Raw genomic sequence first — 26,718 nt, forward strand, 5'->3', positions numbered from 1 at the left:
GGCCATGGCCATATTCATGAGGAAAATGAGAGTTAATATAACACTATGAATTACAGGAACATGCCGGAGGCCTTTCACTGGAGCCACATGACTTCTAAAGTGCCTTTAAAAGACCTCTTAACAGGTAAACTTCCTTATTACTGATACACCACAGTGATTTATGCACTCAGTGAAAGGCAGGCTAATGACTGGAAGTCTGACCTTGGCTGTATTGTGAGCTGAGAAAAATATTCCAGCACGTGTTTTTATGCACAGACTGAAAGGAGGCAATCAATTGCAGAATGCTTATCTGATTCAAAACACCGTGGTTCAAAGCTGTTAGGATGTTTTGTACAAGAATGAATTTTACAGTCATGCTGAAGAACGAAAAAATGTCCGCATGGAATATAATGAATAAAGTCCTCTGCTCCTAAGTAAACTGTGGCAGGCCATTTTTACAATAGTAATGTTCAGTTCTTTATCTGAATTTATTTTGTGGTTAAACAGAGCCCACTCTCGTCTCACGCTACACTGCAGCTTTCTGTTTGCAGCCAGTGATCCTTGGGCCCCGTTGAGTCTCTGGACGTGAAATTGAGGTGATTTCTTTTTATTATCAGGGCTGCTTGACTTGTGTGCTCTGCTTTAGTAAATTCAGTCTATACCGCATTCCTGTTGGTGGTGAGCCTGTGGCAGCAGGTGCACAAGATCCAATTTATGCAGAGAATTTGCACTCTAGTTAATGTCCAAAGGGCTCAGAAGAGCCAGCAAAAATCCCTTTGTGGCATTTATCAAACCTTACTCTGCTCACTGCAATGTGAACAAGTCATTAAATGCTTAAGTGCAGATATCAGCAGACAGGATAGTTGATACTACATCTTAAAGGGTTGTGATGAATTAAAGGCTGGGTAAACCCTATTCATCTTCTTAGCTGCTGTCACAGTGCAGACCTACTTATCATATCTGTCTGTCAGAAAATAAAAAGTACCTCAAGTTGAGCATGGCCAAATCTGTATGCCTCCTTATTAAAAACATCAAAGAGATTTAAGTTGATGAATAACAACATTTGGCCTCTGGGTTGATGGCTGTTCTGGCAAAGACCAAAACAAGTGACTGTGGAATAAAATATGAACTAATAGCAAGGCTAAATAACAAACTCATACAGTATAATCTCTGCTCAAATTCTGTCCTACAGACTAAAGAGGCTATTTATCATTAGCCTGCTTTGTCAAAGGGACCTTTTATTATAAAATTTGCCATTTAAATCCAAGACTCAAAACCACCCATGCACATGAAAAAATAGAATATGTTTAAATAATAATAGATATGTAAATTATAATCTTAAAACTATTTCATTCTTATTGGATTAAATGCTAAGATTGAACATTATATGTTTTTAATTGAAAAATGTCATATTTCCTCATTTAAAGCAACATTATTCTGCGTAGAACCAAGAAAAGGATATCTAAGAACTATTAGTTCACAGTAAAGTTTTGATTTAAAGTAACTTATTAAGCTTAATAGCTTTATAATTATTAATATTTGTTCATATTTGTTACTATTCAGTATGTCATGGTAGGTAATCATTGACCATTTTTACAGGCAGGGAGTTTAAAAATCAAAGTTGTTGCCTTGTTGTCACACACTTTCATATAAAGTGTCTGTCCTGTGCTGCTTCACAGAGCCACTTGCCTAAAGCTATTTTTTGACATTTAGTATCACAGCACTTTGCATACTGTACATATAAAAACCTATTGTATCTCTTGTTCTTATCACAACAAATCAAGGACGTAGCTGACCAGGTCCGAAGACCACAAGTAATAAAGCTAATGATCGATAATCAGCAAAGTTGGTCCACGACTCTTTGCGAGTATTCTGTAAGCTGTTTTTTTCTGTACATTCAGCAGCCAAAGCTCATAATGTCAAAGTTAATTGTAATTATTTTTAATTATTAGTGAAATCATTTTGCTGTTGCATATCATAGTTACTTCATGTACGTCATGTATTTAATCATAATTTTGTCTCTGCCATGCAATGACAGTAGCCGTCTGTACAAACAAGGAAAAGTGATTTATGACGCTTTCAATAAACTGCAGACATCATGCGACCTGTCTGAACAGTGAGATATAAAAATACAATGCAGAGCAGACACGTTTGTTAAAATTTAATAGCTACACGTTGTTACTTCCAGGGGTTGTTTTTTTTAAAATGGGCTTGCAGGATAAAGAGGAAAAAGAAGAGCGTTTTTTAAATAGATTTTAGATAAGGATGCCACATAGGTGTCAGAGATAATGGTGCAATAATGATTGCATTGATGTGTGTGAAGGGCAGCGTGCATGGTGGCCTCTGTGTGTGAACTGACCGCTTGGCAGCTAAAGACGAGTCTTATCGACATGAGACCGTCAGTGTGTCACTTTTTACATCATACACATCTACCCATGCACTCTTATAAAAAGGCTTGAAACTCTTGATCTGAATTTTGATCTACTGCCACTTAAGTGAACACGCTCACTACTCAGACCCAGAAAGCAAAGATTTGACTGACAGTAATTAAAGTGAAGAAATTCTATTTATTTCACATCATTGAATTAAATGAAATCAATGAAAAATCTCTACCACCAGCTGAGCAAGCAACAGGTCTGTCATCATGATATGACACACACACATGCACACACATACCCACACATACACACACACAGGTGCTCTATTGTTTCTAGATGAAGGCACATAAACCCATTGAAGGTCACAGTAAGGCAGATTCACAGCACTAAGAAGATACCGTAAAAATTAGCAAAGGAACACTGCAGACTTTGAGCAGTCTGCCCTTTTACAGACTCTCTGTGTAGGACTGTCCTGTCTTCCTCTGTCTGGAAGGAAGATAGAGCAGGTGAGGAAGGTGGAGGATGGCTGAGAGTAGAGGGAAAAAGATGTTCGCGTGCAGTGCTGACACACATCCCACCCCTGTTTTCCATGTGACCTTTTCTTCTGCAGACAGGTAGAGAGAGTTTTTCCTTGTCATTATAGAAAACTAGCAGCAGCAGGGTGAGACAATCCTTCCCTTAAAAGTTCTTTGGCTTGATTTCATTCAGCCAACCTTTAGGCAGAACACTGTCAAACGTAAACAGTTGTGTTTTTTTTTTTCCTTTCACTCAGTCATGTAATTGTGTCAACTTACAGTAAACCATCACTCAAAAAACAGCAGCAGCACAAACTCTTAAGAGCTGATTTTGCATCATTATGAACAGTAACAGCATAATGAAAGTCACAGTTTTTCCAGTTGCCTTTCTTTGCATGACTTCGGAAAACAAGACACCACAGAAAGGTCCAAACTGCAAACAGCAGCAGCAGCAACATACCATTTGGATCACCAACAGATTGGTCCACAAAGCACTAGTTTGACATAATACCCTGTATCCACCAATATACATTCTTGTGCAGAGCAGCTACGCTGTGCTGAGGTGCACGGTCTCCCAATTCTCAGATTCGTATAAGGAATCTTCTTGTCCCTGAGTCTTCAAACTGTATTTGAATAGTCCCAGCTGCACCCTAATTTGCCACCCAACATCCATCTCTCATCATCTACAGACATTCAACATGTAGGTATGGGTTAAAGGGAGCTTCAGCCAAGTTCTGTGTAAATCAGTGAGCTGAAATACACAACCCCTGGCAGACGGGCAGAGAATATGACACAGCTTCTGCCTCACACTCAGTCACACACATACAACAAACATGTAGTCACATATTGAAGAGGGACTAACGGCGCCCACACATTGAACAACATACACAGAGAAATGTCTTGATGGTGCAGGTGCAGTGGTTGTGCAAGGCTGCGGCTTGTGTGTGTGTCTGTGTGGTTGTCTTTCTATAGACATTTGTTTTTGTGAGGACATCCGTGGATGTCAGTGTCCCTGTGTTAAGTAAGGGCGTACTCAAACGTCCCTTTCTCCAGCCCCTCGATGCCATCAGCCCAGTTGGAGGAGGGCATGCTGCTGTAGGGGTCCAGCAGGATCCTGAAACACCTCACTATCAGCAGCCCCAAGAACACCAGTAGCATCCCCACAAAAGCAAACGCTGTCTTCTGCTCCAGAGTCAGAGAGTGCGCCATCATGTCGTTTCCGCTCATGGCAGCAAGGGAGTGGTTGAAGTGGATGCTACTCATGGTAAACCAGCATCTAGGTGCCTCATCTCTCCTCTGATAGGGTCAGGCGTTTAGATGCCTGCATGTTACCTGCACAGAGGTTAAACGATGGCTTCAGATTAGTGCCTCTTGTGCAGGGAGGATATATTACAATTAGTGCATACACTGCATAGGCAGAGAGGTTTGGGAGTGCAGATAGGAAATATAGACATTCCACATTTGAATATTGAGCTGAGAAAAACAGGAAAGGTTACTGGTATGTATAACCTCTATTGAATGTGGTATCAAACAGATGTCCGGACACTTCGATTTTTCCGCACTCTGCCCCTCTGGGAATTTGGCATAAAATCACAAAAAGCAAAGAGGAACAGAGGAGTGACAGAGACAGCTGCAAAACAGACAAAACGAGATAATACCTTGGCTACATTCCTGTATATGTCAGGTTAGAAATACAGTGTGTCGCAGTGCATAGCCAGCTGTAAGCAAAGGTAACAATGAAAACGTCACATGCCATGAAGCTGTGATGTATGTTTGTTTTAGAAGAAAGGGATCTCTACCTGTTGCGTGTGAGCAGATGCCTTGCCAGACAATGTAATTCCGTTAGATGGTAAAAAAGCGAGGGTAATGGACTAAACATAATCGCAGAATTGGTGTGGTCACACCAGTAAAAGTCTGCTTCTGTCATTCTTTTCCTCCCAAATTCTTCATATGAACACAAGCAGCAGGTGGCTGGAGCGAGTGGGGGGGGGGGGGGCTAGATGAGAGAGGGAGAACACATACAGACAGGGAAATGAACAGAGAGAATTGGGAACGACAGGCGAGGAGGAAGGAAGTAGAATGATGAGGAGGACACTGCACAAGTATGCTGAGACAGAGAAGAGGGAGAGAGAGGGGGAGGGAGTGAGGTAGGGTGAAAGAGAGAGACTGCATTGACAGATTCTCTAGTGAGGATGTCTAAGGAAGAAAAAGCAGGCGTCTCACCATCATTATTGTGCCATCCTTTACAGACCTGTTGCTGCTGATGCTTGCGAACAACTCCTCCGTCTCCTCAGACGTGTATCCATTAATCCATCCATTGCTGGCATACTGTTTGTGTTAGGCTAACTGCTCATCTAAGCAAAAAGCCAGAAAGCCAGAAAGACATGCAAAGAGGAGGCAGGATCGAGCTATTATCTGTGAGTCTTCTGAGCAACACAGCTCCTGTCCTCATGCTCCTTCACTTGCTGCCTCCTGCTCATTATCATTCTGTTTCTCTATCTCTCCCTCCAGAAGCACGCACGCTTGCTTCTGCTGCATGGCAACCACTTGTTAGTCTCACTCAGCTGCTCTGCTACCTCAGTCATTCACAATATCCCCCCCCCTCCGCCACCCACCCACCAGTACCCCACCCTCAGCAACACCAGGATGGATGCAGCACCATAAACAACCTGTGCCTTCTTTCTTCACTCTTCCCTCTTATTTTATCGTTTTCAATACGACTCCACCAGAATCTAACAAAGATATCATGGAGGAGAAATGCTGCCTCTCACTGCTTCGGGCCAGTAAATGCTGCTGCAAAGGTATATTACAGTACAGCACAGCATTATCCTCTAAGCCTGGTTTGATGATGTGTCTTTAATTGGTGCAGTTTACTGTGGTCGAATTGAATTAGCCCCTCTGCGTAAAGGCTTACCAATGCAAGCAGCCTGGAGATGCTGAGGGAAAGAGAAACCGATATTTAAACAGATTTCACTGGTCAGGATCAGTGAAGTGTCTGCTGCCCTGCTTCAGTGTTAGGCAGTGCAAATTCCTATCACAGTGTCACATGTCGGTGGTGCAGTGACTCAGATGTAAGGATAAGGCATGTCATGAGGGAGATGGCCATCACTGGTGTGTAATGTGTTATAATTTACATTTGTTAATAACTCCCTGATTATATATTCCCTTCCAAGTTTATGATAGTGCAGTTGATTTTTGCTCTTCTGGGGTCTTTTTGTGTTGCTCCTGCCTGGCTGTGGGCTGTAGGAGATTTGAGCGATGAGTCTGTGGCCCATGAGATGTTTGAGTGAAGTTTGATTTGACAATGACCTTCATGCAGTTATTTACTACCCCTGTCTCAGGAGCTTACCTCTTTACCAAGTCCAGGAGGACATGGTTGTAGCACCTCCGTTGCCCCTTCTTAGGCCCTGTTCACACTGGAGAATGTCAATCCAGCTGGAGTAGGAGTGTCCGAGCTCAATCCAGTTTAACAGGGCTTCTTTGTTGTCCTCCAAAATGGTAGGTGGAACATCGTAAAATTCAGACTCTTCAGGCCGCGGTAGGAGAGTGAGCGTCATGCGTTTTTGTTCTCTATACTGACAATGCTTTGAAAAACACTTAAGGCAGGAAACGTGTAAGTGTGTGGGACAGTACATTTTATTTTTGATTTAATCTATTAAACCAAACATTTTTGCAGCATGTTTATTACGTTTTAATTATTGCTAATGTCATGATTCCCAGTTTGGTTTTCCTTTGCATCCTGCCCTGATTCTTCTCACCTGTGTGTATTTGTCTTGTGCTCCCCTTTGTCACTTGTCACACACACCTGTCTTGTCCTGTGTCTCCAGTGTCTTCAGCATGCACTTTGTCCAGGTTTTGTTCCTTTGACCTTTTGTTTAATACTTTGTTAGTTTCCTTTCATTCGTTTTGGTTGGGTCTTTCCCAAACTCGAACACCTAATATTTGAACTTCCCCTGCTATTTTCTGATTTCTTTCATTATGAGTTAATCAATAAGTTAAATAAAAAAATTTACAGTGATTGATCCAAACGTCAAAGTAAAGCCTTTCCTGTTTATGCCTAACCCATCAAACTCATGTATTTTCTAACAACAGCAACGTTATTGTAGTAAAAAGGTTCATTGAACCACAGAGGACATTTAGACCTGATGAAGTCAGACAACCTCAGAACCATGAGTCCTTCTTGCAGCTCCTCCTTCCCTCCAGTCCATCCTGCTTGGAGAGAATTTGGTAACTGCTGCATCTTTTTTCAGGGTAATTCTGGGTGCCGTCACTCAGCCAAAACAGTCTGAATTGCCTCGCAGCGATTTCTTGATCCAATAACTTCACTTAATTAGTCTGAAAATGATTAATTATCTACTGTAAATATTTTGTGTGTGTGTGCAGTGGGATTTTTAACATGTAAAATATGTGCTGAGGCTCAATAAAAGGTTAGGAAACACTGATTTGGGTAGATCCACTTTATTCTTATCTATTTTGCATTAAACATATTAGGATATTATCCAGTGTCCAGAAGACATATGGATAAATATAGTCAGAATTTTATCTCAGCCAGACAGACAGCCAAACAGGTCAGGAGCTGGAGTTCTGAGAGACTGAGAGACTAGTCGAACACATGATTCTATGAGTTGCTCCTCCAGGATTCCCTTTAATGTCGATGAACTCTACACCACACCCTCATGTAATAACACAATCTCAAAGAACAAAGACAAATGCAGTAAAATTGCAAGAGTATAACAAGTTTATTAGGCTTCCTCATTAACATAACTGCAGCAATTGCTATCTCTCCTGGAGCTGACAACTTCATTACATTTACATGGTCCGCTGAAAATTACATTTTCATTAAATAAGAGTGGTCTGACATTTTGACAAATAATATTAATCATATAGAAAATTGTTATTATTAAAATATTTTCAGTGAAGCCACAAGAGAGAGGTTAATTTGGCAATACCTTACAGTGTTGTTATTTTCATACTGTTTCATAAAGTTTTAATAGAAGCACCAACATTAACAAACAACATTATGAAATTATCTTCGTGCTGAGACAACATATTATCAGGGTTTTCATTCAGGGAGTAATACATGTACTGCTTGTTAAGATTAAAGGTCACTCTAATTCACAGCTGTAATCTGATTAAAAAAACATTTCACAGGGTGAAATATATTCATTCATCTTCATTAGTGAGGTCAAGATTTTCTGTTACTACTAACAGAGATAAAGTTTTGTATTGTGGTGCAGCTGTCTGAGGCGTTGAAAAGGTTGTTTCTTTGTTGGTGGAATCCACTCTGAGCAGACTGTATAAAGAAATTGAAATTATTCCTCCAGAGTAGTAAAAATGCATCAATCAATAGTTTCAAGAATGATGAATTGGCTTGGCGCTGTATTGTAATCAATAAGATGGGACATTTATAGTCTGTGAGTGAGCTGCCTGGAATATTGTCGGTATTACCGGCACTGCTGTATGAATGACACTCTGAAATTAGAAACTGAATGCACAGTACAACTGTTGCATTGTGTTGTTTGCATGGGAACACCTGCAGAGTATTTTTTAGAGACTTGGCGGATTCTAGTCCATAATAGACAATCTGCTTTTCTAGGTTGCATGCAAGAGTTGCATGATTTTTTTTTTTTTTGCAAGTTTTTTTTTTCTTCACATTTTTCCCCATATATATATATATACGCACATACCCTATATTTATATTTGTATGCACACGTATGTTTATGTTGTCTCCTCTTCTCTCCCAGGCTGCCTAGCAACAGCTCCCAACTCTCGCGTTACGCCCACAAATCTCCACTGCACATTTTGAACTGCGTAGCAGCGACCGCGGCATCTTGCGTTGTGTGTGGTGTGCGGGGCGAGCAATCCTCAGCATGGCAGATGTCGTTGATCTAGAAGAGGAGCCAAAGCAAGAGGAGTCTACTGCGTCCATCAAGTCCGAGCCTGATGAAACATCTCCAGAAACACCCAACGGCGTGAAAACGTAAGTAAATCCAGTATTGTGGTTTCCCCTTTACCGTGCAGCTATTAGTTAGCTTAGCTAAAATGGAGTCCTGATATGCTAGCTATTGTTAGCCTCTTACCTCTGTTGTCAAAAACAGTCCCGTCTTGTATGACTGACCAAAGTTAGAGATTTATGGATAACATTTCACCACATTGATGATGTATAACTGTCGACAGGAGTCGACAGAAAACTAGCGGTCTCTCTCAAACTTTATGTGTGGTTTAATGGGCCAAGCTTTACTGGATGCTAATCTCGTTTGTTTTACTTAAGCTATTAGCTGTAATTTAGCGCTTATTAAATCAACAGCTTGAGCTTTACGTTAATACTTCAACTAAATTAAGTGGCCAAAACCTATAAATTAAACTCGATGTTGTTAGCAACTAGCATTATCATCAATGTATGAGCGCTTAGTATTGTGTTTGTTGTTTACCTAGCCAAGCTAACGTTGGGTTAGCTACAAATGCTACACAGTAATTGTGACTGTTATACTGACTTAAGGTTTGTTTTAACAGAACCTAAAAAATATAACATTTAAAAACACTGGTCACAGAAGACTATTAGACATATTAGAATACATACATATTAGAATAAAATCCAGTGTCTTACATATACAATTGCTTTATTTATTTTCACCTCTGTTTTAACTAAAATATAAATAATATTCTAAAATATAAACGTTACTAAATCTGAAAGTAATTTTGCCCCGCTGCCAAACTTAATATGAAGCCTAATAAATTATGTTGAGTGTTTATCATTAATGTGTCATGTAGAACTTAAGGGTGTATGTAGCAACAAAATGCAGATTTAAATACACAATATGCGCCTCTTACTATTTGCAAATATATTGACTCAAAAGTGGTTTTGTGATGAACCATTCTCTGACCTTGTGTGTCTGTACACTTTGTAGGGATGCTGATGAAGGCAAACCTGCCAAAGAAAAGTCTGATGCTAAAGAGAAGTCCTCTGGGAGCAGAAGAGGAAACCGATACCATCCCTACAAAGACAAACATGGTGGAGAAAAGAAGGGTGCTCATAGAAACCGGGTGTTCATCAGCAATATCCCGTATGATATGAAGTGGCAGGCAATTAAAGATCTTATGCGTGAGAAAGGTAATGTCTCCAGTAATGGGGATAGTGTCTCCCTTTCTCTCTATCTCTTCAGCTGATTAGAAGTTCTTCACCAATTTTTGTTGGTTACCAGATGGTTAGTTTGTATCTCTCTCTGGATGTATAAAGGAATCAACATAGTGTGATTTTTAGTGTTATTGGAGTTTTAATAAATTTTTGGATGGACACCAATTTAGTTTGGGCTGATATGTGAGAAAAGGAAGATGAACTTAGTTATCTTGTCACTTGTTTTTACGGCATAGTCAGCTCCAAAATGTAACCTCAAACCTGTAGTAGAATTGACAGTTGAATTTTTTGTTGCATCTGCTGCAAGGTGAATCTTGATTATATGAATGAAAACATTGTAATGTTTTACCTTCTGAATTATGGGGGTTTCAAGAAGCCTTTTGAAAGGTCAAAGGACAGCTTAAAACTCTCAACTGCTATGAATGGTATCTGTTGACACACTGATCATGTTGAAGTCTTTTGAATTTCCCAGGTTTAATGTAGCTGTGTTTCTCTCTGGCCTTGGCCTTTGGGTGTCTCAGTCACTGCCCAGAAAGGCATGGTGTTGTCTGGTGGGATGTTGGTCTGGGCTGACTGTTGATCATTAATGGGACATCTCCATCTGTAGCGGCATTGCCAAGGCCAACGGCGACTTGAAGACTTGGTGACTTAAATTCCTTTGTTCTTTTGGTATTTTTCCTTTGTATGTCTCATGTAGTTGGTGAGGTTACATACGTGGAGCTCTTTAAGGATGCAGAAGGAAAGTCAAGGGTAAGTGAAGTGGCCAACATGCTGCACGAGGTTTTAAATGCCCTCAGCAGGTTCTTATTAATCAAGTGCTCTTTTAGGCTCTGATCTTTTGGGTCTACTGAACTGGAGATACTGTGGGTTGTGTTTTTGAGCCTGATAGATGCCTAACGATTGATATCCATTTGAAAGGGAGATGTCCTGTTGATTTTTGGCAAAGTAGCCTAATGAACTCATCTAAGAGTACACCTATGCTTTTGTTGTTGTCATTTCAATTAGTTTAAAAGTTTGTTTGTTTGGCCATTTTCCAAAGGGAAATGTGGGTTGCGCGATTTGTCTCATTGATTGACCCTCATGTCTCAAAATCCTTTTTTTCTAATTCTGTTATATGGCAGTTTTCTCTCCAATGCAACAAAAGATCCTGTAGTGTTTTTATTGTTATGCTTTATTATCAAATGGCAACATGCATTCTAATGTTAACCTATTTTTTGTTGAAGTCTAAAATGAGTAAGCCTAAATTTGTTATTAGTATTTTCTACTCTGGTACTTATGTCCAGTTCAATACCTTAAAATGTTTTCAGTATTTTGCAATGCACTGGTATCTGTTCCAAAATATTTTACCAGAATCCTTTATACAAGTGTTTATTTAATGCTTATTGTTATTATTACAATCCAAAATGTTTGCAATAGACTTAAACACAACCAGACACCTGCTGGCTCAACCAGTGGGCAAAATAAGAGCAACAACCACTGTAGAACATAGTATAAGCATGTTGATAGATGAGATTTAAACTGTCCCCATGGATTGTATGGTTTTAACTATATTTTGTTCACTCCTCATGTGCTACCTGGGCTCCTTTGATTCCTCCTGTTTAGGGTTGTGGGTAAGAAATTATCTTCACTTTCTTAAATGTTAAATTGTTTTTGTTTGTTGCGTTCGTTCATTCATTTGCTACTCTTGTTTGCCCCAAAGTGTGGTGGAGTTCAAAGATGAGGAGTTTGTCAATAAGGCAGTCTTGGCTATGAATAAGCATGACCTGAATGGAAGACGACTCAACATTAAGGAGGTGAGGATCGAATGAGGGTTAACGTCAACATTATAATTGTAACTAAATACATTTATTACAGTGTATTTTTAATTGCACAGCTCACTTGACCTAATGTGATGATTGTCTTGATTGACCATATTGTGTGTCTGTCATATTTGAGGACCCTGATGGAGAGCATGCACGGCGTGCACTGCAGCGCATGGGGGTAGGTCCACAGGGAGGCCGATGGCAGGACATGGGCCCCAGTGGGATGAACCTCCCACCCTCCATCGCCAACAACCCTAACATCCCACCTGAGGTCATCCATGCACTGCAGGCTGGACGACTGGGCAACACAGTGTTTGTGGCCAATGTGAGGACATATTCATGAACAAATCAATTACGATAACTGATATTGATTAAACTGATTTGTATCTTCCTCTTGTTCTACAGCTGGATTTCAAGGTGGGCTGGAAGAAACTGAAGGAGGTGTTCTGCATGGCTGGTGTGGTGAAACGAGCTGATGTAAAGGAGGATAAAGATGGCAAAAGTCGCGGGATGGGAACAGTGACTTTTGAACAGCCACTGGAGGCTGTGCAGGCTATATGTATCCTTTACAACTAAACAATTAAAAAAATATATAACAAGAATATTTTATAGTTTTTACCATAATTGTCTCCTTGACCCTGGACTCAGCCATGTTCAATGGACAGATGCTGTTTGAGAGGCAGATGCATGTTAAAATGGTATGTGTTTTCTTTGTTAATAAATCACAACAGGCTGTGAAAACGAACACCAGTAACATTGGCTGTTTGTGTTTGCAGGATGAGAAGTCTCTCCCCCCTGATGATTTCCATCAAGCAGAGAAAACACCTCAGCTACCACGTGAGTACATTGGATCACTTCGGGAATTCATTATGACACCACACATTAAGAGAAACAACAGTGATGTAAGGTGACCTACTGTGTTGCTGAAGCAGTGTGTAGTTTAATATGCTGATTTCATGCATGAAATAAAAATTGTTTGTGTTTGCATTCTTGTGTTACAAATAGTTTTGAAAACCTATTTACAGTTTACAGCACTACAAATCCAACAGTTTTTGTGAACAGTACGGATTTTAGTGAACACGTTTCTTAATACAATAGAAATAAACCACACTAGTTCTTCTCTTTTGGTTAGGCGGTGGCCTAGTTTAAAGTTCTTTTTTGTCTGTGTATTTGTGGCGTAGGTGGTCTAGGTGGTATTGGAATGGGACTGGGGCCAGGAGGGCAGCCTATAAATGCCAACCGTCTGAGCAGTGGAGCCGGAGGAGGAGGAGGCGGCGGCGGCGGCAGCAGCAGCATGGGCTCCATGGGACCTGGAGGTCAGTCCCCCTCTTTTAGTTTTGTGGCAGGAAATGCTCACAAATGCAACATGCAATATATAATGGCGTTCTGTACTGCACCACTGTCTGTACAATCTGTACAAGCAGTTTTTTATTACAGTGAAACAGGTGCACCTCTATTAGTTTGTGACAATATTGAAGAAAGTAATAAAGATACTGTGCTACTGTATGAAATATTCAGGCCTTTTACTCTACACTGGTTGAAGAGATAAGATAACCAGAGCTCTAATACACAGGTCTTTTACTCAGCCAAGTGGCTATTCATGGAATTATAACCAAGTGTTTGAGTAGATGCATCATATAATGATGTGCATCTTTTGTCTTAGGTATGGATGTTTCAGGTTATGGTGGAATGAACAGACTTAGTGGAGGAGGTAAGAGTTTTATATGACCATATAAAAGCCTTTTTTTGAAGCAGCATTGATGATCAACCTTTGCTGCTTTTGACAGGAATGAGCAGCGGTGGAGGCTTTGGGGGCATGGAGAGCATGGGCAACATGGGTGGTTTTGGAGGGAGAGACATGTCATCAGTTGGAAGAATGGGAGGTGAGGGAATGTTTTTATTAAGGGGCTATGATATTCGGTGTTAGTCTGTGAACTCTTAAATGTCCTTTTATGTTACTGTTACTGTTAACATGAATGTAAGGTCACTTTTTCTGTTTCAGATATGTACCGGCCAGGAATGGGTGGAATGGATCGGGACTTTGGCCACAGTGACATGCCAATGAACCGAGGATTTGGGGATTCTTTTGGAGGAATGGGTAAGTCCTTTCATTTTTTTAACACCAGTCTCGGAGGAGGTTAGGCAGGTGTCTTTGTGTAGTTTGGCTGTGACTTATCAGTTTGATATTGTGCAATATTGTTGCATTATGATTTAATCTAATCAGCGCCAACTTGCACTCTTTCCTTTAGGTGGAGGGGGTTTTGGAGGAGGAATGGGCGGTGGTGGCATGGGGCACATGGGGACTGGATTAGGTACAGGAAAAATTCAATCACACCATTTTATAGACTCACAGTTTGCACAGTCTTTTAAAAATACGAACTGGGTGTCATGATTTGCTGAAAAAGCAACAGTAATGCAGAGGTATAGATCAGATGATTTTAGTAGAAATATGTGACAATCAGAATATAAGGTTTTTATGGGATTGTCTATTGGTGGCAGTGGTTCCAGTTTTTGGATCTTTGTTTACATGTTCTCCAGATTTTTCTCTCATAAAATGAATGCACAACAGTTGCTGACAACTTATGTGACCTGTCATCTGCAAACTGAATCATTTTTTCCAGTGATGGTCAGAGAAGCTGCTAACTGAATATACAGTGCATTGATTTTCACTAACAAGACAGCATCATGACAGCAAATCTATATCAGAATCCCCATTTTTACAGAGAAACAGTCATCGTTATCTTATGCAAAAATAAAATGCTGTTTTTTTTCCTTGTTTAACGACTGAATCCCAGGTGGTACAAAGACTGCTCGTCCACCTACATAAACAATGTCATGCTGAAATTAGTAATGTTAGTGAATATAGGTCTACCATGTTTGTGCTGTAGAACCTCAGGCCTGTGTGATCAGGCTCTCCAGGCATACAGTAGTGCTGTTATGTGTGGGTGCCTTACATGACTGTGTTTACTTGTAGGTGGTGGAATGGGTAATATGTCGATGGACCGGATGGGCTCCAACTTCGACCGTGTGACGGGCATGTCAGGAATGGACATGAACCGTGGCTTTGGTGGCTTTGGAGGTGGGGGATCAGGTCACATGGGTGGAGGCATGTCTGACAGAAGTTCTGGGTCCAAAGCGGGCTGTCAGATATTTGTGCGAAATGTGAGTTACATTACAATATATGAATTTCCCTTCTGAGTCTTAACCTTTTAGTACTAACTCCACATATCTCAATGCTGACAAAAGTTTCTCTGTTGCAGCTGTCGTATGATCTCACATGGCAAAAGCTGAAAGAGAAGTTCAGTCACTGCGGTACGTTTGTTTGTTTTTTTTTTAAAGTGTTGTGTGACTTAATTCACAAACCACTCAAAGCCTTCTGACATTTCATCATGACTAATGATCGAACATTCATCAGCGCTCATCAACACTGCAATCTCAGGCTCAAGTCATTTCTTATTCCTGTCCACTGCAGGTCAGGTAATGTTCGCAGAAATCAAGATGGAGAATGGAAAGTCGAAGGGATGCGGAACAGTGAGGTTTGATTCTCCAGAGAGCGCCGAGAAGGCCTGCAGGATGATGAATGGAACCAAGATCAATGGTCGAGAGGTGGACGTCCGCATTGATCGCAATGCTTAGAGCTTTTGTAGAAGTTAAGCTAACACACTCACACATTCAGCCCCTTTGCCAATGATCTTTTGTTTTGTTTTAAAAACACAATTACATCATATCGTGTCCAATGTTTCATTTTTTCTTTATATAAACTTCATAGCTATTTTGTCTTTGTTTTGTAAAACCCTTTTTAATTTGTCAGGCAAAATAAAAAAATAAACTTTTTAATTAAGCTCTGTGGTCGTAAACTCTTCTGAGATCAAAGTCTCCAGGTCGGTCTTCGGTGTGTGCATTGATCCAGAGGTGTTGTTCTATTGACAACACTGCCGTGCCTTTAGAAAGCTGGAAAACTCCACATTAATCACAAATCAGGCATGACTAGACATGAACCTATCAGGTGTTCTCTCCAACAATAGTTACAGGAAGTTATTTAAGCTTGTTTTTGTGTTTTAGGTTTATTATAGTCAGAAGATCTGTCAGTGTCTGAAGTCCATGTTAGCTTTGAGTTGTAAACACAACAGAAAAATTTAATTGAGTCTATTTTAGGCACAGAGGAAGAGTGGAAAGTTTTCTTTTGCTTTTTACTACTTATGGCTCTGTCCATGGTTACTTCCTGCTCGTAAAAGCTTATCAGATGTGTACAGAACGCCTGTTGTATCTTAACGTAACATCCATTTAAAAAACAAGGACAAGGCCAAATGAGTTCAGTTGACACATTTATTTCTTGACCTCAGATTCCTCTGAACTCTGCTGGTTCTCCTGTGCAATGACACATTTGTCCTCCTTGTGTGAAGACAGGAGACATGTCTTAGCAGGCTGGAGGGGCCTTTATTGTGTGAGAAAAGTCTTTTGTGGGTCTCAGCTGGCACACACCATGCTTAACATTTTTCCATGGCATCTTTAAAAGTATGTGAGTGGAACAGCACCTCCTTGCCTTGACATTTGTGTTTTTAAAGGCTTAACATTTTTGTTTTTAAAAAAAAAAAACTGTCAGAAAATATGGCTTTAGTCCTGGTTAGGTCAGACCTCAGTCACCGCACAGTCTTATGGGATTATTTCCAATAATCCCCAGCTCATACAGGATGGACAGAGTGGCAAAGAGGATGTAGCAGATGAGACAAACGATTCCCAGTTTCCAGTTCAGCTTCCATCCGTTGATGTGCACAGCCACAAAGAGGAAGACAATCGAAAGGAGAAGAGTGGAGGAAATGAAGACCAGACCGGTGCTGTTGACCTCTACAGGGTTGTTGGTGTCCACAAAGGCGGTCTTGATGAACCAAGGCAGACCCAGGCAGAGCATGTCAAATACGTTAGAGCCCACGATGTTGGACATGGCCATGTCAGCTTTTCCTGATTGGACAGAAAACATTTAAGTTTGTAAACCTTGCTTTAGTTGATCACTTAAGAGTATACACAGTGTCAGAAGAAGACTATAATAACGTATTTCATTATATAAAGAACTCAAGATACCTTCTCTGGCCACCATCACACTGGCTATGGTGTCCGGTATGCTGGTCCCAGCAGCAAGCAGGGTTAGTCCCATTACCGTATCAGGAATGCCAAGGGTCTCACCTGCGTAAGAAGAAACATAATCAGATTCCCTTCGTTAACAGAACAACCGCCTGTATTGTAGCTGGGGCTGCTAGGTTAATAAGACTAAATCCCACCCACTCAAGAAATGTTTGGGTGTGTGTGGGACTTAATAACAATATCCAGTGTCTGCAGGGGTTCATATGGTTTACAACACTTCAGATGAATTCCCACCATCCTTTCTAGGAACTGGTCACATGTTGTCACTGATGTACAGAACAGAGCCACAGGGAAAACGTTCAAATACTTATATGTCGAACGGCCTGCTCTTTCATTAACTTTCATTGACTAAGCTCCCCTTCCATGTGAGTCTATCTGACGACTATGGGATAATAATCTCATTATACTTCAGTAGACGTACTACTGTCACATGATGAAGTTACCCTTCAAGCCTGATCCCAGGTCAGTCCTGTACAGAGTATTTAATACTATGGGGCTATAAATCTTAATTAATTCAAAGTCATGAACAACATAGCCAAACGTCTCAGTTCCACCTTAATGTTGGTGCATCAACAATTTTAACTACATCTAAGTAACTGAAACACTTTTACGTTTACTATAATAGCCTTTGTGCTGAAACCCTGCCAAACTCTGAATATATGGCCCTTCCTCACATGACTGTGTTTCCTCAGGGCTGAGGCTGACTGTAATCCTGCTGTGGCTGGTTCGGCACACGGCCCACTGGAGCTACAATCACCCCCCTCTTAACTTACCAGGACAATGGCATCTCAGGAATTAGCCAGCAGACCAACATGTGATTCTACTCTGAAATCAGACTTTTTTCTTTCTCTAGTTTTCAAACACTTGTGATCTCACAGTGAGTGACAGAGTGGGGGGGGGGTGATTTACACCTGCAGGCGAACTGAAAAGAAATGTACAGAATTCATACAAGCTCATTACAGAATACAAAGTTCAAACTTTACCAACAATAGTGACCATCCACACGAGCACGTATGTAAAAGCTGAGATCCAGACAGCTGACATGAAGAAGGTTATCATGAACCACTGCTTCCAGAACCTCCGTCTGCAGTCAGGGACTGTCAGGAAGAGCAGAGTGATGGCGGGCAGAGACAGAACCCAGAGAATCCGCTTCAGGTCGCTCTCTGGCACGGCAAACACGCTTTTCTCTTCTGCTGGGACAGACCAAGGTGAATGTTAAGAGGAGATTCATGTCACATGATCAATCTAGGAAAGTCAAAATGGTGAAAATGGCAAAAGTGTTTCTCACCTTCAGGAATCTCATTAAGGCCGTGCAGGCTGAGGGACAGGTGGGAGTAACCCGAGTCGTCCTGGAAGATCCCACTGTCTGTCCTGGAGCGACTGTGGACTCGCAGGCTGGTGTCATCGTGCCAGCCCATCAGAGGCTGCACCTCAGTCTTTTCCTTGGAGCCTGAACCCAAGCAGGTGCAGCAAGGGCTCATTTTCCTTAACACAAACTCGCTGATGCGAAGGTCGAAGCACAGAACCACGATGTAAACGCCATAGACCAGCAGCAGACAGGCAGCATCGTACCTGTTTAGATGAAACAGCACACAGTTCAGATTTAGACACACAACTCATCACTCATGGTTAGATTTTCCTGTGACCTCATGAATGGCGAAGCTTTCTAAATGTAAATGTGTGTAATGAATGAGTCTATAGCAGAGGCCGTTGTGTACGGTTAGTGTAATAATTATGCACTGTACTAAACAGCTGTTCTGTGTCACAAGACACCGTATCTTATGTAAGGATGATAGTGCACAGTGCCGAGTCACACACACTCACCAGTACACTTTGTTATCAGATATTATTCCAATAACAGCAGCGACGCTGATGCCGTATGCCAGGCAGTCCCTGAACAGCGGCCAGCAGGTGAGGCGCCCCGCCTGTTTAAGGAAACAAAAAGAAATGTTTTACAGCTTCAACAACAGAACACACGCACAACAAAGGTGCCGCCTGAATAGTTCAGTAATCATGTTTGTTGTGTCACACTGTACCATGGGGGCTAAGATTCCACAGGCAGCACAGATTCCCAGCAGGTTGTAGACAGCAGAGCCCACAATGGTGCTGACCCCGATGTCACCCTTCGTCACAAACACACCTAAAACATGAAGAACGCGTCAGTTGTCAGACTGGCAACAGTGATGGTGGTGTTGTTATTAGGAATGCTGATTATAATTAATGTGAATACCCAGAAAGGCTGTGACTAGTTCAGGTGCAGAGCTTCCAGCTGCCATAAATGTTGCTCCTGCTACATCCTGAGACAGGCCCAGACCTGAGAGACAAAACAGCAGAGATCACTTCAACACTTTAAATGACTACCTCAGAAACAAAGGCATGATATATATATATATACATATATATATATATATATATATATCATGGTTTGACTGCAGACGGAGGTTCTGGTAGCAGTGGTTCATGATAACTTTCTTTCAGCTGTCTGGACCTCAGCTTTTACATACGTGCTCGGTATATATATCCATCTAATCATCCCAAATATCCACTGACTGCAGGGATGTGCAGGTTTTCTTTTTTGTTGCATGAAAAAATGTAAGAAAGATAAATTGATTGATTAAATAAACCTCACTTAAAATGGTTTAGTGTGGTTTTTGACTTATGACATCATGGGCCTGCCATCACACAAGGCTTGGACAGATGTACGTCATCACCAACCCACAATAGTTCACATGCTCTTTGCTCAAATCCTGGATGCCTGAGATGATCAGGTTATTTGATTCTGCTTAAAAAATGACTTAACAAGTGTTGATACACTATAAAATATATACATGTTGACTATTCAGCTGCAGCTGTTTCTAACGCACACACACACATATAAGCTGCAGGATACTTCATGCAACTCACGTTCACTGATCACTTCCAGTGATGGCAGAAAGTAATCATCACAGACTATCGACACAGCCAGAAGCATGTAGAAAATGAGCATAAAATAAATAACGAGCCCTCCATCCTTCCTCTCCTGCACCGTGAAGAAGCCGTCAGGGAACTCAGATGACTGTGGTGAGATGCATTCAGACTCATTCTCTGAAACACACACACACACACACACACACAAACACACAGTTCAGTGACCATCACTAACAAAAACTGCCTTAAGTTACTCTGCCAAGGTTGTTTGAACCCTAAATGGCAGTTACACGCTGCTTCACGCTAGTATAAGACACAGGATTAGTAGAGTAAACACTGTCACAGTTGCTGAGCCACAATTGATTATACACACTCTGTGAAGCAAGAAAATGAGCAGTGATATATTTACCACACTTTACAGATTAAAAGTAACAAAACAAAGCTGTCTTCATTCATTATGGGAAGATGAAATGTAACCAAACTTACCAAGAGCGCGGCGCACCCTGACAGAGTGTCTTTCCTGAGTGGTCTGTGCTGTAAATGACACAAGATGCACAGTGCCATACAAAAATATTACAAATCCCAGAAAGTAAGGTATAAAATCTTTCCTCTTCTTTTTCTGTAGAGCTGCACCGTTACTCATGGTTATCGTGAAAAATGAATAAAGTAACAGGAGGAAATATTCCCAGGAATCATGTGTTTCTCTACTCTAATAAACCTGCAGAGTTGTGCTGTGGGATTGTAATCGCTGCATCTAACGCTACACTACCGGCTACAAGCTGAGAAAGGGAGATTATTGGAGGGGCGAAAGCATCTTTAAAGGCCCTGGCACTACCAAGAATGGGGGGGGGGGGGGGGGGTCACGAGTTGCGAGTCATTCCAGTCGACTTGAACTGGACTGCTGGGGCCTGAGGCGCATCATGGGTGTAATGCAACATAAAGTACTTTAGCGCGGATTCACTGCTGTCTGTAAAAGTGGAAAATGGGCTTTTCTGGTAACAGTGAGTGTAGCACAGATTGACATGCCTGGGTTTACCTAAAATAATACTTTGATCCTGGATCAATTATGATTCACCGTCATTTGTCTCGGTGTGTAAATTATATACATGAAGTGGTCTCCATTTTAAATATTTATCAGCATATGAACTTTTGGCACAAACCCCGTGAAGCTTTTTTTTCATATATTTTTGCGTAACTTTAGAAAATACTAAAAACTGTCGCACACAAGTCACGTGACAGGAAAGGTGTGTGTGTGTGTGTGTGTGTGTGTGTGTGTGTGTGTGTGTGTGTGTGTGTGTGTGTGTGTGTGAAAATGTGGAGTGACGGGGTGCCGGGGGTTTTGTTTGGACATGTTTGAGGTCCAGAGACATAACTCTGTGCGCACCGGCACGTACAAAGTGATGGACAGTCCTCTGCAGCGCACTCGTACGCAACAAGAAGGTGAGTTAATAAGCCTGTTTTGTCTTAATGTGGCCCCCACTCAACCGTGAAGTCTGGGACTACACGTGCTGTCCCGAGCTGCGAATGATTTACTGTCAGTGAGACGCAGGCCGCCGCGCGTGCTTCTCCTGTGATGGAGCCTAAACAATGTGTTTTGTGTTTTACTGTCACTGAAGAGTTTGCAGTGAGTTAATGGCGCCCCTGTGTGGTTTCGGTTGTGCTGTGGTTTGCTGGCTTATTCTGGATTTGCATACACTTGGAACACAGCATGATCAGGGACAGAAGGAGGACCTTAAAAAGTGACAGACCTGTCAGGGGCATGCGTGTTGTTTAATGACATGGCTTCTGTGTGTGCTGGAAACCTTCCTGCTGTCAGTGCATGTCTGTGTTGTATTTGCATGTGTTGATGGTTTTGTCAGTTACGACCAGCATGCATGTTCCTAGGCTGCACTGTGTTGAGGCCTTTCATTCACTGTATCAGCAGCACCCAGTGCTACCTGTAGAGGTTCATAAGTGCCGGATACGATCACAAAATTCTTTACAGATCCTGAGTCTGAACCCACCCAAAGTGAGCACTAGGGTGACAGTCATGTTCAATAAAATAGGAAGAAGAAGCAGATGATTGATGCTGGGCAGGTAGAGGGCCCGAAAAATAGGAGAGAGGTGGGACGAGGTGGGACAAAACGGGGTCGTAAGGTTACTGTTACATGGATAGCAAGAGGCAGAAAACGGAGCTCTATAATGATTGTCAATTATTTTACTAACTGATAAGCCAGGTAAAAACAGGCGGTAGTATCATATGTGTAACAGTAAGTATGATGTTGGGCTGGACTGGCTGGTGGGCCCAAAGATTACAAACATGATCTGACATTTGTCAGATTATTCTATATTCTATATTATTATATTTACAGTCCTTAGAGCTATTTTGTTAAAATATTATGTTTTATTTAACATTATTCTGTACAGTGGAATACTGCTGAAACCTTTCTGTCAATCATTAACACCTTTACACCTTTATATCCATTATTTGCTGGTTTCCACAGTGTGTGCCAGGAGTGACTCAGATGATTTTTTATTTTTTTTAGTTTTATTTGAGCAGCCAGTAGGTGCCAGTGTTGGAGCACAAAGCCTGGAAAATATGATACCTATAATTACACACCATATATTAGAATGTGTTATTTAAAGAAGAACTACATCCTCTTTAGTCATAATATTCATTGGCTTCACATTGTTCTTTTAGTTTCAACTGGTTTCAGGTGATAATTTCAGGAATTTAAGGGTCATAGCAGCTCGATTGTTCCTGTTATCAAGAGCTATGAGGTGCAGCTGAAGGAATAAATACCAGGCTCTCTGTTATTTACCCTTTTTTGTCCTTCTGCAGTGCATTATTTAATAGCAGAAGCACGTGTACTATTGTGCGTGTTTGTTGGAGAGCTATAAGCTAAAAGAGCAACTTGGCAAGAAACATCTCCATCTCATTTGTCATTTGAAGCCTCTGTGTTTGTGTGTGTGTGTGTGTGTTTCTGTTTGTGTGTGCTTTCACTTGTGTGTGTGTAAGAAGATACAATGGAAACTTGACAATGCTCCGTTCCATCTCAGTTGTCACTGGTATGCTGGCTGTGCTGAATGAGGCTCCCTATGTTCAAACAGTAGGAAAAACTGTGTGATTTAAAAGACACACTTTAATGTTTGGGTTGGTTTAAAAAAAAAATGTGTTGGGCTGTAGTTGTCTAACCACAAGACAGAGAAGACAGAGGAGTCATACTTGTCAGTCTGCTTTTTAACAACAAAAGGGGAAGGAAACAAGTCACGCCAGAAAAACTAGTCCACACGTCATTACACAAGGACACACAGCAGCTTTCGGTGGTGTCACAGCCGTGTCACTGCTCTTGGATATTCTCCTTATCGTTTGCTTATCGTGCCTTTTCTTCTAGAACACTGATCCTTGGTGCTCAAATCTGCACAGGTCTGTGTGTTTTATGTACTTCAACTTGTTGGATAGCAGCACCCTGCCCTCGGCAAGGGAGTGCTCAGTGTTCAAGGTTCAGGAAGATAACGAGAGGTGAGTGGCTGACGCATAGCTCGTGTTTTGTTACCAGAGGCTCATATCAAATTACAGAAGACAGCAGGTCGGGTGAAACCATAGCTGGACTCAGATCGCTGTGGCTCAAACAAACCAGGAACTGGGACTAAACAAGGGACTTTTAACGAAGCTAAAGAGGCTTCCTCTTGTTTTGAGATGAGCGTAACCATGGGTAAGAAGACACAACACTGCCTGCTGCTGTTGCTGTGTTTGTCTGAGCTTGTTCACTTTTCAGCTGCCATGGTATTATGGACAGCCATGGTAAAAATAAGCTACATCAACAGCAACAATATGACTGTGGACAAATATTGTGAGTGTGGGGTTTTTGGCCGTAACTCTCGTCTGGAAGAGGTCTCAGGGATTGTTACACTTCCTAAGGGAGACCCCAGAGGCTGTGGCCCAGATCCCGTTTACAGCCGCAACTCCAGCTCACCTGCCTGGATAGCCCTGGTAAAAAGGGGCAACTGCACCTTCAGTGACAAAATCAATGCTGCCAAACGTCAGGGAGCAGTTGCTGTGGTGGTGTACAATACAGATGGCAGTGGGAACAGCACCACTCAAATGGCTCACCCAGAGGCGGATGGTATTGTGGCTATCATGATCGGCAACACTCAGGGCATGGAGGTGGTCCGGTTGGTAACGAACGGGACGGACGTTGATATGACTGTTGACGTCGGCAGCCCTCATGGACCCTGGATGGACACATACTGGCTCTACTTTCTGTCAATTGCCTTCTTTATTGTGACTGTGGCCTCAATTGCTTACTTTGTGTTTATCACTGCAAACCGTCTGTACAACCTGAGCAGGCACCGGCGCGCCGAGAGGAGGCTGAAATCTGAGGCTAAGAAGGCCATAGGACGTCTACAGGTGCGCACACTGAAAAGAGGGGATGAGGAAGCCCAGTCTGACTCCCACATGTGCGCTGTGTGTATTGAATCCTACAAGGCAGGCGATGTGGTGACAGTGCTGACGTGCGACCACATCTTCCACAAAGTCTGCATCGAGCCCTGGCTGCTGGAGAGGAGAACCTGCCCCATGTGCAAGTGCGATATCCTGAAGGCCCTCGGGGTTGAGGACGACAGTAAAGAGGACATTTCCAGCGAAACACCAGCAGAGGTCACCGTGATCACAGTGGCAGGAGGGGAACCCATGTATGAAGTCCCACTGACTGACCCTGTGAGCCTTGACCCAGAGAGACATCAGCATCGCTATGACAACAGGGCCTTTGAGGGAGACTCGGAGGCTGCAAGGGGATGAGTGATGGAAACAAAACAGCAACAAACTGGGACACAGTTTGAAGACAGATATTGAACCAGCACAATGAAATCAACCTACAGGAAAAAAACAATGTAATGCAGACAATGTCATATAGTTAAAAAAAATACAGGAATCATGTTGTTTAATCATTGTGGATCTTGCACTTTCTTTGTGTCTGCCTTGTGACTGTTGGGTGTGTTTATTAGATGGTTGGACTACATTCTAAAAATCAAGTCCTCCTGGTGTGACACCGGTGTCAAGTTTCTGTTTTGCATAGTAAACACAGCTGCTTGATGCTGCCTGAAGTGAAAGAGTAGGATAAGGAGAATTTGAATATCTGTTCTGTTTTGGGGCCAAATTGCTGCCACCAACAAGGAACCATTGTCTCTACATTAAAAGATAAATTACTCCTATTAATCAGGTTAATTTTCTCTTTGTCTTTTTTTTTTTTTAAATATGGTTCTCTATGTAAATAAGGTTTGTCAGGTTGTCGGGCAGAATTTGCAAACACACCCTTTGACTGGAACACAGGTAGACTCGCACACAGCGCTGCCATGAGTGAGTGAAACCCCCTGAGGCTTTTCAGCAATATGTCGAAATAAGAAGGAGCTCTTCACCATCTGTTTCTTGCACCATGGCTACAGCGATAAAATGAATGTCATAGGAACTGTAGATAAGATGCTTTTCTTTGATAGTGGGAACTTATTTTTTTGTGTTCTGGCTTTTGAAATCATACATATATACATATATATATATATATATAATGCGGATAAACTGGTTTATCAGTCATGAAGTTGTGTCTGTTAAAGGTGAAATATGTACAGTCCTCTAAGCAGCTGATTTTCACATACAAGCACAAAATGTTAAAAAGGTCTTCCAGGTTTTTGCATTTGAATTATTTGGAGCTAATTGAATCCTTATGTTCTACCTCTGAACTGGTTAAATTTAAGATTCTGATACTATGTGTGTCGCTCTGTAAATGATAAATCTACAGAATATTTTCATCTCTCTATTTGCTGGTGATTTTGGTACTAAACTGTATATGTTTCTATACTGATTCATATTCACTACAGATTCCAAGAGTCTTAAATTATATTGCAAAAAAAAACATGAATATTACTTCCTGTATTAAATCACATTGATGCTTAATAGAATGCAATAAATCCCTCAAAATGAGGCAAATGTTATGCGCTTCTAAGAAAAGTGACTGTGTGTCTGTGTGTGTGCCTGTGTGTGTGTGTGTGTGAATATGAATATCCGTGTGGGTTGCTCTACAGCAGACAGGCCTACAGTATATGCTGTGTGTGGTTAAGCAGTGTCTCACTTTCAGAGTTATGGACTTATTCCCGATGACTGTTGGAGAGCAGTGAAAGTGTAATTACCTCTGCACAGGTGGGAGCTGTGCACAAACACACACACACACACACCTTGAGCTTGAGCTGGATAATCATCATACCACATAAGTAGAGAGGCCTGCCCGAGCAGGCAGAGATATGCAGCTGAATAGTGATGGAATAGTAATGTTATTTTTTTTATTATCCCCTCATGATGTTGAATTGAATTTCCTCAGAGTTTTGAACATATTGTCTGAGTCAGACAATATGTCATCTTAAATGAGCTTGTTCCTTTAGAGCAGGGCTCCCGTACCTTGGCTGGCATTTGACCTCTTAAATTAAACTAATTTGACCCCTCAGGGCAAACCTTGGCTTTAAGAATGTGGACATGACTTGAATCAACCTAAATGTGGTCTTTGGTTCGACTTTCAGTGAAGCCTGAAAAGGTGAAAGTGTCCGATACCTGGTAGGAAAGAGACCATGAATTTACGTAACAGTGGTATCTGGGATACCCTTTCTTGGAAGGGAACCACTGACTGACCGTGCTGTCAGACCCTTATTTCTTACTTCACCTGTACCTGTATCATTTATTTACTAAATTCCACTTATTTATTAATATTAAAAGAGCTGCTTCTGGGACGTGCTTGTCCTAAGACCCCTGTGGATCACTGTGGCCTCTAGGGGGCGATGCAGACCACAGGAGCTGCTGTTCTAAATCACCATCAAGTCCTCTAAAGACTAAATGACTT

General features: G+C 41.6%; 4 protein-coding genes across 5 annotated transcripts; 2 read left to right on the forward strand and 2 right to left on the reverse strand.

Moving 5' to 3' along the window:
* Nucleotides 1-3,889: 3,889 nt before the first annotated feature.
* Nucleotides 3,890-4,135, reverse strand: ctxn2 (cortexin 2). The gene has a single exon (XM_028401018.1). The coding sequence runs from the start codon at nucleotides 4,133-4,135 to the stop codon at nucleotides 3,890-3,892; it is 246 nt and encodes an 81-aa protein (XP_028256819.1).
* A 4,521-nt stretch (nucleotides 4,136-8,656) lies between these two features.
* myef2 (myelin expression factor 2) lies at nucleotides 8,657-15,570 on the forward strand. 2 transcript variants are annotated; one of them, XM_028401016.1, is made up of 17 exons: nucleotides 8,657-8,852; nucleotides 9,781-9,983; nucleotides 10,705-10,757; nucleotides 11,610-11,617; nucleotides 11,707-11,800; nucleotides 11,943-12,134; nucleotides 12,215-12,368; nucleotides 12,458-12,507; nucleotides 12,586-12,646; nucleotides 12,991-13,125; nucleotides 13,473-13,520; nucleotides 13,597-13,692; nucleotides 13,812-13,907; nucleotides 14,059-14,121; nucleotides 14,784-14,971; nucleotides 15,070-15,121; nucleotides 15,282-15,570. In XM_028401016.1, the coding sequence occupies exons 1-17, from the start codon at nucleotides 8,743-8,745 to the stop codon at nucleotides 15,443-15,445; spliced, it is 1,767 nt and encodes a 588-aa protein (XP_028256817.1). In that variant the 5' UTR covers nucleotides 8,657-8,742; the 3' UTR covers nucleotides 15,446-15,570. The 2 variants fall into 2 exon arrangements, with proteins under 2 accessions (XP_028256817.1, XP_028256818.1); XM_028401017.1 differs by lacking the exon at nucleotides 14,059-14,121 and having other exon boundaries at nucleotides 15,282-15,445.
* Nucleotides 15,571-16,184: 614 nt separating this feature from the next.
* On the reverse strand, nucleotides 16,185-20,620 carry slc24a5 (solute carrier family 24 member 5). The gene is made up of 9 exons (XM_028402156.1): nucleotides 20,342-20,620; nucleotides 19,853-20,032; nucleotides 19,179-19,262; nucleotides 18,985-19,088; nucleotides 18,773-18,873; nucleotides 18,237-18,520; nucleotides 17,932-18,138; nucleotides 16,889-16,990; nucleotides 16,185-16,768 (listed from the first exon to the last, which is right to left on the reverse strand). The coding sequence occupies exons 1-9, from the start codon at nucleotides 20,496-20,498 to the stop codon at nucleotides 16,446-16,448; spliced, it is 1,542 nt and encodes a 513-aa protein (XP_028257957.1). The 5' UTR covers nucleotides 20,499-20,620; the 3' UTR covers nucleotides 16,185-16,445.
* Nucleotides 20,621-23,133: 2,513 nt separating this feature from the next.
* On the forward strand, nucleotides 23,134-25,822 carry rnf128a (ring finger protein 128a). Its single transcript, XM_028402619.1, has one exon. The coding sequence runs from the start codon at nucleotides 23,535-23,537 to the stop codon at nucleotides 24,633-24,635; it is 1,101 nt and encodes a 366-aa protein (XP_028258420.1). The 5' UTR covers nucleotides 23,134-23,534; the 3' UTR covers nucleotides 24,636-25,822.
* The last annotated feature ends 896 nt before the right edge of the window (nucleotides 25,823-26,718 follow it).

Source organism: Parambassis ranga, chromosome 3, assembly GCF_900634625.1.
Source record: "Parambassis ranga chromosome 3, fParRan2.1, whole genome shotgun sequence".
NCBI lineage: Eukaryota > Metazoa > Chordata > Actinopteri > Ambassidae > Parambassis > Parambassis ranga.

Excerpts from the sequence above, each read along its gene's own strand:
- ctxn2 (XM_028401018.1), bottom strand. The coding sequence starts at position 4,135 with ATGAGTAGCATCCACTTCAACCACTCCCTTGCTGCCATGAGCGGAAAC.
- rnf128a (XM_028402619.1), top strand. The coding sequence starts at position 23,535 with ATGAGCGTAACCATGGGTAAGAAGACACAACACTGCCTGCTGCTGTTG.
- myef2 (XM_028401016.1), top strand. The coding sequence starts at position 8,743 with ATGGCAGATGTCGTTGATCTAGAAGAGGAGCCAAAGCAAGAGGAGTCT. Across the intron at positions 12,508-12,585 it reads GGCAGATGCATGTTAAAATG|GATGAGAAGTCTCTCCCCCC; the intron begins GTATGTGTTTTC and ends TTGTGTTTGCAG. Across the intron at positions 13,908-14,058 it reads GGATTCTTTTGGAGGAATGG|GTGGAGGGGGTTTTGGAGGA; the intron begins GTAAGTCCTTTC and ends TCTTTCCTTTAG.
- slc24a5 (XM_028402156.1), bottom strand. The coding sequence starts at position 20,498 with ATGAGTAACGGTGCAGCTCTACAGAAAAAGAAGAGGAAAGATTTTATA. Across the intron at positions 19,263-19,852 it reads ACTGGAAGTGATCAGTGAAC|GTCTGGGCCTGTCTCAGGAT; the intron begins GTGAGTTGCATG and ends TTTGTCTCTCAG. Across the intron at positions 18,139-18,236 it reads CCTTAATGAGATTCCTGAAG|AAGAGAAAAGCGTGTTTGCC; the intron begins GTGAGAAACACT and ends CTGTCCCAGCAG.